This window comes from Anopheles coluzzii, chromosome X (genome assembly GCF_943734685.1).
Source record: "Anopheles coluzzii chromosome X, AcolN3, whole genome shotgun sequence".
Lineage (NCBI taxonomy): Eukaryota > Metazoa > Arthropoda > Insecta > Diptera > Culicidae > Anopheles > Anopheles coluzzii.
In genome coordinates, this window is record NC_064669.1 from 27618731 (window position 1) to 27630993 (window position 12263).

Here is a 12263-nt window from a genome sequence, read left to right on the forward strand (position 1 = left end):
CCTGACGCACAACTGCATTTGTTGACACGTGACGATTCTGGCTTGTTGCTGAAGTCGATCCAGCAACTGTCCATCCAAACTTAGTATTCACAAATACTGGCTTATCAGACCCAACACCAATTCGTTCGTTCATGTGAATGGCCCAGAATGCTTCTCCACCGATAAGTAGATCAATCTGGCCTGGCTTGTAAAAGAATGGATCGGCTAGTACTAATCCTTCAATCTTCCATTCATTTGTATTCACCTCCATAGTGGGAAGCTGTGCGGTAGGTGAATCTAAAACGAGAAAATTTAGCTTTGTGCTGAATTGCTGCGTCTTGGATGCCACGATCACATCTACTGCTTCATGAATATGATTTTCTCGTTGGCCAATACCTAAAATAGATACGCTAGCAGAACATTTGCGATTAGTTAAACGATTTGCAAGAGCCGTCGAGATGAAATTGGACATCGAACCAGAGTCCAACAATGCTCTTGCATCAAACATTCTTCCATTATCATCTATCACCTGTACCAACGCGGTTTGTAGTAAAACAATAGTATTTCCCGATGCGGCAGTATTTGCAACCACAATGTTATCTGGAGATGGATTTTGCACAATCGGATCGACATGTAAGAGTGTGTGGTGGCGCTGATGACACTTGTGGCATTTAAATTTCGAATTACATCGCAGGGCTATATGTCCAACTCGAAAACAATTCCAACACAGCTTATTCGATGTGATAACCTCCTCACGTTGAGCTACTTGCATTCCTTTAAACATTTCACATTGATGTAAGTAGTGTTGTTGTGCACATGCATAACAGCGGAGGATAGCGGGTGGCACGGTGCTAACACACACAATACCCTTATGCTGCTTCACGCCGGCTACCTTTCCCACACTCGATCTTGATACTTCATAGGTCGATTGAACTGTTGCACTAAGGATTCTCAGCCGTCTTTGTAAAAACTCTTGCAACTTGGTATACAAATCTTCCTGATCCTTACTAGTATACTCTTCCCAAGCCAATAAGGTTCTACCATCCAACTTATAGAACAACAGATTGCACAGCGGTGTATCCCATTGTCCTATGGGCTCTTTCAACGCACTCATTCCTTGGGTCAGCCTAGTAAATTCATCGAAAACCCGGCGTAACTCTTCAGTCGACTCGCCCTTCATCGGCAGAATGGCATGCAGGGCCTTAAAATATTCACGCTTTAGTGCCCGTTTGTTATCATACCTATCTAATAGCGCTTGCCATGTTATGCTGTAATTGTCGGCTGTAAGCTGCACATGCTGGAAACGTTTTGACACTTCACCCTTTAGCACTGACAACAAGTACTGCAGCTTCATTACGGAAGGCATGTCCTCTGCCTCATGGATCATGGACACAAATCGATCCTTAAAACTGAGCCAATCCGTCGTGTTACCATCGAAAGTAGGCAGATCCAGCTTAGGTAGACGTAAATTAGCCAGATTTGTGCCTTTCCCCGTATCCGTGACATCCAGATCAGAGACTGCCATGGTTTTACGTGACGTTAAAAAACCCTTAGCTGAACAATACCTGTCATAAAACGCGTTCCGTGCGTCGAACAATTCGTTCAGCAGCTTATCATCTTCCTCGTACGATTCCAGCTTCAACTGAGCCGCTTCATACGCCTTCCAAACTGCTTCCAAATTGGATAACCTCTCTGCCAGTTGATTCGCCTTCTCCTCGTTGAACCCGTTAATAAACTCTTCTGTTGCTCGCATCTGGGCTCGGGATCGCAGCGTCACAATCGTCGCTTGGGTTTTCTTCGTTTCTGTAGCCATCTCACCAACCAGCAAATATTCAGCAGACTTTTTTTTTCTACAATACAGAGTGTATTAGAAGCATGTGTTTCACTTCACTTACGCAACGCGTGATTGAGGTTAAGAACCTCGATACACAAAATTTTACAGTTTTTTTTTTTATGTCCAGAAATCCGGTTCGAAGGACCAATGATTGCGCAGGATACTGCATTCGGAATTTCTGGTGTATGAAATAAAACCGTAAACTAAATGTATGTCTTACTCTGTTTTTATATTCTCGTTTATTATTCACTTGTTTTCTTCGCTATCTCTATGGCTTATCTGTCAAAAAACACGCGGCCTCTCTCCAGTGATAAGTCCGCGCTCTTGTTCGTGAGTTTGCACCGCCCACCTCAAATCCATATAACGCGTATGCTCATACCGCGCTCTGACTGCTGTGTTGTTATCACACAGTCTGCTGTGTGATAACCCTAGCGTTAACATATGGCGCGCACATAATACACACTTAATGATATGCGGTTTGTATCCGGAGTGGTACACTATTATTCATGAGCACACATACACACTGGCACTACGCGCCGCTTATTGGTTTGAATATGGCGCGCACAGAATACACACTCAATGATATGCGGTTTGTATCCGGAGTGGTACATTATTATTCATGAGCACACACACACACTGGCACTACGCTCCGCTTTTTAGTTTGAATATGGCGCGCACAGAATACACACTGGAGGAAATGCGGTTTGTATCCGGAGTGGTACACTATTATTCATGAGCACACACACACACTGGCACTACGCGCCGCTTATTGGTTTGAATATGGCGCGCACAGAATACACACTTAATGATATGCGGTTTGTATCCGGAGTGGTACACTATTATTCATGAGCACACACACACACACAAACTGGCACTACGCGCCGCTTATATGGTGCGCACAGAATACACACTCAATGATATGGGGTTTGTAACCGGAGTGGTACAAAATTATTTATGAGCACACATACAGACTAGCGCTACGCGCCGCTTTTTAGTTTGAATATGGCGCGCACAGAATAAACACTCAATGATATGCGGTTTGTATCCGGAGTGGTACACTATTATTCATGAGCACACACACACACTGGCACTACGCGCCGCTTGTTAGTTTGAATATGGCGCGCACAGAATACACACTTAATGATATGCGGTTTGTATCCGGAGTGGTACACTATTATTCATGAGCACACACACACACTGGTACTACACGCTTCTTATTAGTTTGAATATGGCGCGCACAGAATACACACTTAATGATATGCGGTTTGTATCCGGAGTGGTACACTATTATTCATGAGCACACACACACACTGGCACTACACGCTTCTTATTAGTTTGAATATGGCGCGCACAGAATAAACACTCAATGATATGCGGTTTGTATCCGGAGTGGTACACTATTATTCATGAGCACACACACACACTGGCACTACGCGCCGCTTTTTAGTTTGAATATGGCGCGCACAGAATAAACACTCAATGATATGCGGTTTGTATCCGGAGTGGTACACTATTATTCATGAGCACACACACACACTGGCACTACGCGCCGCTTGTTAGTTTGAATATGGCGCGCACAGAATACACACTTAATGATATGCGGTTTGTATCCGGAGTGGTACACTATTATTCATGAGCACACACACACACTGGCACTACACGCTTCTTATTAGTTTGAATATGGCGCGCACAGAATACACACTTAATGATATGCGGTTTGTATCCGGAGTGGTACACTATTATTTATGAGCACACATTCACACAAACATACACACTAGAGCTACGCGCCACTTTCTGGTTTGAATATGGCGCGCACAGAATACACACTTAATGATATGCGGTTTGTATCCGGAGTGGTACACTATTATTTATGAGCACACAAACACACTGGCACTACGCGCCACGTTTTGGTTTGAATATGGCGCGCACAGAATACACACTGAATGATATGCGGTTTGTATCCGGAGTGGTACACTATTATTCATGAGCACACACACACACTGGCACTACGCGCCGCTTTTTAGTTTGAATATGGCGCGCACAGAATACACCCTGAATGATATGCGGTTTGTATCCGGAGTGGTACATTATTATTCATGAGCACACACACACACTGGCACTACGCTCCGCTTTTTAGTTTGAATATGGCGCGCACAGAATACACACTGGAGGAAATGCGGTTTGTATCCGGAGTGGTACACTATTATTCATGAGCACACACACACACTGGCACTACGCGCCGCTTATTGGTTTGAATATGGCGCGCACAGAATACACACTTAATGATATGCGGTTTGTATCCGGAGTGGTACACTATTATTCATGAGCACACACACACACTGGCACTACGCGCCGCTTTTTAGTTTGAATATGGCGCGCACAGAATACACACTGAATGATATGCGGTTTGTATCCGGAGTGGTACACTATTATTCATGAGCACACACACACACACACTGGCACTACGCGCCACTTTTTAGTTTGAATATGGCGCGCACAGAATACACATTCAATGATATGCGGTTTGTATCCGGAGTGGTACACTATTATTTATAAGCACACATTCACACAAACATACACACTAGCAATACGCGCCGCTTATTAGTTTGAATATGGCGCGCACAGAATACACACTTAATGATATGCGGTTTGTATCCGGAGTGGTACACTATTATTCATGAGCACACACACACACTGGCACTACGCGCCGCTTATTAGTTTGAATATGGCGCGCAGAATACACACTTAATGATATGAGGTTTGTATCCGGAGTGGTACACTATTATTCATGAGCACACACACACACTGGCACTACGCGCCGCTTATTAGTTTGAATATAGCGCGCACAGAATACACACTCAATGATATGCGGTTTGTATCCGGAGTGGTACACTATTATTCATGAGCACACACACACACACACTGGCACTACGCGCTGCTTATTGGTTTGAATATGGCGCGCACATAATGCACACTTAATGATATGCGGTTTGTATCCGGAGTGGTACACTATTATTCATGAGCACACACACACACACACACACTGGCACTACGCGCCGCTTATAAGTTTGGATATGGCGCGCACAGAATACACACTCAATGATATGCGGTTTGTACCCGGAGTGGTACACTATTATTCATGAGCACACACACACACTGGCACTACGCGCCGCTTTTTAGTTTGAATATGGCGCGCACAGAATACACACTGAATGATATGCGGTTTGTATCCGGAGTGGTACACTATTATTCATGAGCACACACACACACACACTGGCACTACGCGCCACTTTTTAGTTTGAATATGGTGCGCACAGAATACACACTTAATGAAATGCGGTTTGTATCCGGAGTGGTACACTTTTATTTATGAGCACACACACAAACACACTGGCACTACGCGCTCCTTATTAGTTTGAATATGGCGCGCACAGAATACACACCTAATGATATGCGATTTGTATCCGGAGTGATACACTAATATTTATGAGCACACATACACATTTTCACTAAGCGCCGCTTATTGGTTTGAATATGGCGCGCACAGAATACACACTTAATAATATGCGGTTTGTATCCGGAGTGCTACACTATTATTCATGAGCACACACACACACTAGCGCTACACGCCGCTTATTAGTTTGAATATGGCGCGCACAGAATACACAGTGAATGATATGCGGTTTGTATCCGGAGTGGTACACTATTATTCATGAGCACACACACACACTGGCACTACGCGCTGCTTATTAGTTTAATTATGGCGCGCACAGAATACACACTTAATGATAGGCGGTTTGTATCCGGAGTGGTACACTTTTATTTATGAGCACACACACACACACACTGGCACTACGCGCTGCTTATTAGTTTGAATATGGCGCGCACAGAATACACACTCAATGATATGCGGTTTGTATCCGGAGTGGTACACTTTTATTCATGAGCACACACACACACTAGCGCTACGCGCCACGTTTTGGTTTGAATATGGCGCGCACAGAATACACACTTAATGATATGCGGTTTGTATCCGGAGTGGTACACTATTATTCATGAGCACACACACACACTAGCGCTACGCGCCGCTTATTAGTTTGAATATGGCGCGCACAGAATACACACTTAATGATATGCGGTTTGTATCCGGAGTGGTACACTTTTATTTATGAGCACACACACACACACACTGGCACTACGCGCCGCTTATTAGTTTAAATATGGCGCGCACAGAATACACACCTTATGATATGCGATTTGTATCCGGAGTGATACACTAATATTTATGAGCACACATACACATTGGCACTACGCGCCGCTTATTGGTTTGAATATGGCGCGCACAGAATACACACTTAATAATATGCGGTTTGTATCCGGAGTGCTACACTATTATTCATGAGCACACAAACACACTGGCACTACGCGCTGCTTATTAGTTTGAATATAGCGCGCACAGAATACACACTCAATGATATGCGGTTTGTATCCGGAGTGGTACACTTTTATTTATGAGCACACACACACACTGGCACTACGCGCCGCTTATTAGTTTAATTATGGCGCGCACAGAATACACACTTAATGATAGGCGGTTTGTATCCGGAGTGGTACACTTTTATTTATGAGCACACACACACACACACTGGCACTACGCGCTGCTTATTAGTTTGAATATGGCGCGCACAGAATACACACTCAATGATATGCGGTTTGTATCCGGAGTGGTACACTTTTATTCATGAGCACACACACACACTAGCGCTACGCGCCACGTTTTGGTTTGAATATGGCGCGCACAGAATACACACTTAATGATATGCGGTTTGTATCCGGAGTGGTACACTATTATTCATGAGCACACACACACACTAGCGCTACGCGCCGCTTATTAGTTTGAATATGGCGCGCACAGAATACACACTTAATGATATGCGGTTTGTATCCGGAGTGGTACACTTTTATTTATGAGCACACACACACACACACTGGCACTACGCGCTGCTTATTAGTTTGAATATGGCGCGCACAGAATACACACTTAATGATATGCGGTTTGTATCCGGAGTGGTACACTATTATTCATGAGCATACACACACACTGGCACTACGCGCCGCTTATTAGTTTAATTATGGCGCGCACAGAATACACACTTAATGATAGGCGGTTTGTATCCGGAGTGGTACACTATTATTCATGAGCACACATACACACTAGAGCTACGCGCCGCTTTTAAGTTTAAATATGGCACGCACAGAATACACACTCAATGATATGCGGTTTGTATCCGGAGTGGTACACTAATATTCATGAGCACACACACACACTGGCACTACGCGCCGCTTATTAGTTTGAATATGGCGCGCACAGAATACACACTTAATGAAATGCGGTTTGTATCCGGAGTGGTACACTAATATTTATGAGCACACACACACACTGGCACTACGCGCCGCTTATAAGTTTGAATATGGCACGCACAGAATACACACTTAATGATATGCGGTTTGTATCATGAGTGGTACACTATTATTCATAAGCACACACACACACACTGGCACTACGCGCCGCTTATTTGTTTGAATATGGCGCGCACAGAATACACACTTAATGATATGCGGTTTGTTTTCGGAGTGGTACACTAATATTTATGAGCACACACATACACACTAGCGCTACGCGCCACTTATTAGCTTGAATATGGCGCGCACAGAATACACACTCAATGATATGCGGTTTGTATCCGGAGTGGTACACTATTATTCATGAGCACACATACACACTGGCACTACGCGCCGCTTATTGGTTTGAATATGGCGCGCACAGAATACACACTTAATGAAATGCGGTTTGTATCCGGAGTGGTACATTATTATTCATAAGCACACACACACACACTGGCACTACGCGCCACTTATTTGCTTGAATATGGCGCGCACAGAATACACACTTAATGATATGCGGTTTGTATCCGGAGTGGTACACTATTTTTCAAGAGCACACAAACACACTGGCACTACGCGCTGCTGATTAGTTTGAATATGGCGCGCACAGAATACACACTTAATGATATGCGGTTTGTATCCGGAGTGGTACACTAATATTCATGAGCACACATACACACTAGCACTACGCGCCGCTTAATAGTTTGAATATGGCGCGCACAGAATACACACTCAATGATATGCGGTTTGTATCCGGAGTGGTAAACTATTATTTATGAGCACACACACACAATAGCACTACGCGCCGCTTATTGGTTTGAATATGGCGCGCACAGAATACACACTCAATGATATGCGGTTTGTATCCGGAGTGGTACACTATTATTTATGAGCACACACACACAATAGCACTACGCGCCGCTTATTAGTTTGAATATGGTGCGCACAGAATACACACTTAATGATATGCGGTTTGTATCCGGAGTGGTACACTATTATTTATGAGCACACATTCACACAGACATACACACTAGAGCTACGCGCCGCTAATTAGTTTGAATATGGCGCGCACAGAATACACACTCAATGATATGCGGTTTGTATCCGGAGTGGTACACTATTATTTATGAGCACACATTCACACAGACATACACACTAGAGCTACGCGCCGCTAATTAGTTTGAATATGGCGCGCACAGAATACACACTCAATGAAATGCGGTTTGTATCCGGAGTGGTACACTATTATTCATGAGCACACACACACACTGGCACTACGCGCCGCTTTTTAGTTTGAATATGGCGCGCACAGAATACACCCTGAATGATATGCGGTTTGTATTCGGAGTGGTACACTATTATTCATGAGCACACACACACACTGGCACTACGCGCCGCTTTTTAGTTTGAATATGGCGCGCACAGAATACACCCTGAATGATATGCGGTTTGTATCCGGAGTGGTACACTATTATTCATGAGCACACACACACACTGGCACTACGCGCCGCTAATTAGTTTGAATATGGCGCGCACAGAATACACACTTAATGATATGCGGTTTGTATCCGGAGTGGTACACTATTATTTATGAGCACACATACACACACAAACACACTGGCAATACGCGCCGCTTTTTAGTTTGAATATGGCGCGCACAGAATACACCCTGAATGATATGCGGTTTGTATCCGGAGTGGTACACTATTATTCATGAGCACACACACACACTGGCACTACGCGCCGCTTTTTAGTTTGAATATGGCGCGCACAGAATACACCCTGAATGATATGCGGTTTGTATCCGGAGTGGTACACTATTATTCATGAGCACACACACACACTGGCACTACGCGCCGCTTTTTAGTTTGAATATGGCGCGCACAGAATACACCCTGAATGATATGCGGTTTGTATTCGGAGTGGTACACTATTATTCATGAGCACACACACACACTGGCACTACGCGCCGCTTATTAGTTTGAATATGGCGCGCACAGAATACACACGGAAGAAAATGCAGTTTGTATCCGGAGTGGTACACTATTATTCATGAGCACACACACACACACTGGCACTACGCGCCGCTTATTAGTTTGAATATGGCGCGCACAGAATACACACTTAATGATATGCGGTTTGTATTCGGAGTGGTACACTATTATTCATGAGCACACACACACACTGGCACTACGCGCCGCTTATTAGTTTGAATATGGCGCGCACAGAATACACACTTAATGATATGCGGTTTGTATCCGGAGTGATACACGATTATTTATGAGCACACATTCACACAAACATACACACTAGAGCTACGCGCCGCTAATTAGTTTGAATATGGCGCGCACAGAATACACACTTAATGATATGCGGTTTGTATCCGGAGTGGTACACTATTATTCATGAACACACACACACACTGGCACTACGCGCCGCTTTTTAGTTTAAATATGGCGCGCACAGAATACACCCTGAATGATATGCGGTTTGTATCCGGAGTGGTACACTTTTATTCATGCGCACACACACACACTGGCACTACGCGCCGCTTATTAGTTTGAATATGGCGCGCAAAGACTACACACTCAATGATATGCGGTTTGTATCCGGAGAGGTACACTATTATTCATGAGCACACACACACAATAGCACTACGCGCCGCTTATTAGTTTGAATATGGCGCGCACAGAATACACACTTAATGATATGCGGTTTGTATCCGGAGTGGTACACTATTATTTATGAGCACACACACACAATAGCACTACGCGCCGCTTATTGGTTTGAATATGGCGCGCACAGAATACACACTCAATGATATGCGGTTTGTATCCGGAGTGGTACACTAATATTTATGAGCACACATATGCACACTAGAGCTACGCGCCACTTATTAGTTTGAATATGGCGCGCACAGAATACACACTCAATGAAATGCGGTTTGTATCCGGAGTGGTACACTATTATTCATGAGCACACAAACACACTGGCACTACGCGCCGCTTTTTAGTTTGAATATGGCGCGCACAGAATACACACTCAATGATATGCGGTTTGTATCCGGAGTGGTACACTATTATTTATGAGCACACACACACAATAGCACTACGCGCCGCTTATTAGTTTGAATATGGCGCGCACAGAATACACACTTAATGATATGCGGTTTGTATCCGGAGTGGTACACTATTATTCATGAGCACACATATGCACACTAGAGCTATGCGCCACTTATTAGTTTGAATATGGCGCGCACAGAATACACACTCAATGAAATGCGGTTTGTATCCGGAGTGGTACACTATTATTCATGAGCACACACACACACTGGCACTACGCGCCGCTTTTTAGTTTGAATATGGCGCGCACAGAATACACACTTAATGATATGCGGTTTGTATCCGGAGGGGTACACTATTATTCATGAGCACACAAACACACTGGCACTACGCGCCGCTTATTAGTTTGAATATGGCGCGCACAGAATACACACTCAATGATATGCGGTTTGTATCCGGAGTGGTACACTATTATTTATGAGCACACACACACAATAGCACTACGCGCCGCTTATTGGTTTGAATATGGCGCGCACAGAATACACACTCAATGATATGCGGTTTGTATCCGGAGTGGTACACTATTATTTATGAGCACACACACACAATAGCACTACGCGCCGCTTATTGGTTTGAATATGGCGCGCACAGAATACACACTCAATGATATGCGGTTTGTATCCGGAGTGGTACACTAATATTTATGAGCACACACACACAATAGCACTACGCGCCGCTTATTAGTTTGAATATGGCGCGCACAGAATACACACTGAATGATATGCGGTTTGTATCCGGAGTGGTACACTATTATTCATGAGCACACATATGCACACTAGAGCTACGCGCCACTTAGTAGTTTGAATATGGCGCGCACAGAATACACACTCAATGATATGCGGTTTGTATCCGGAGTGGTACACTATTATTTATGAGCACACACACACAATAGCACTACGCGCCGCTTATTGGTTTGAATATGGCGCGCACAGAATACACACTCAATGATATGCGGTTTGTATCCGGAGTGGTACACTAATATTTATGAGCACACACACACAATAGCACTACGCGCCGCTTATTAGTTTGAATATGGCGCGCACAGAATACACACTTAATGATATGCGGTTTGTATCCGGAGTGGTACACTATTATTCATGAGCACACACATACACACTGGCACTACGCGCCGCTTAATGGTTTGAATATGGCGCGCACAGAATACACACTCAATGAAATGCGGTTTGTATCCGGAGTGGTACACTATTATTCATGAGCACACACACAAACACACTGGCACTACGCGCCGCTTATTAGTTTGAATATGGCACGCACAGAATACACACTTAATGATATGCGGTTTGTATCCGGAGTGGTACACTATTATTCATGAGCACACAAACACACTGGCACTACGCGCCGCTTATTAGTTTGAATATGGCGCGCACAGAATACACACTCAATGATATGCGGTTTGTATCCGGAGTGGTACACTATTATTTATGAGCACACACACACAATAGCACTACGCGCCGCTTATTAGTTTGAATATGGCGCGCACAGAATACACACTTAATGATATGCGGTTTGTATCCGGAGTGGTACACTATTATTCATGAGCACACATATGCACACTAGAGCTACGCGCCACTTATTAGTTTGAATATGGCGCGCACAGAATACACACTCAATGATATGCGGTTTGTATCCGGAGTGGTACACTATTATTTATGAGCACACACACACAATAGCACTACGCGCCGCTTATTGGTTTGAATATGGCGCGCACAGAATACACACTCAATGATATGCGGTTTGTATCCGGAGTGGTACACTAATATTTATGAGCACACACACACAATAGCACTACGCGCCGCTTATTAGTTTGAATATGGCGCGCACAGAATACACACTTAATGATATGCGGTTTGTATCCGGAGTGG

At 44.2% G+C, this 12263-nt stretch overlaps 1 protein-coding gene across 1 annotated transcript; it reads right to left on the reverse strand.

Annotated features, from left to right (window-relative positions):
• Positions 1–336: 336 nt before the first annotated feature.
• On the reverse strand, positions 337–1792 carry LOC125906847 (uncharacterized). Its single transcript, XM_049607515.1, has 2 exons — positions 842–1792; positions 337–375 (listed from the first exon to the last, which is right to left on the reverse strand). Exons 1-2 carry the CDS (start codon positions 1790–1792, stop codon positions 337–339), a joined length of 990 nt encoding a protein of 329 aa, XP_049463472.1.
• Between the last annotated feature and the right edge of the window lie 10471 nt (positions 1793–12263).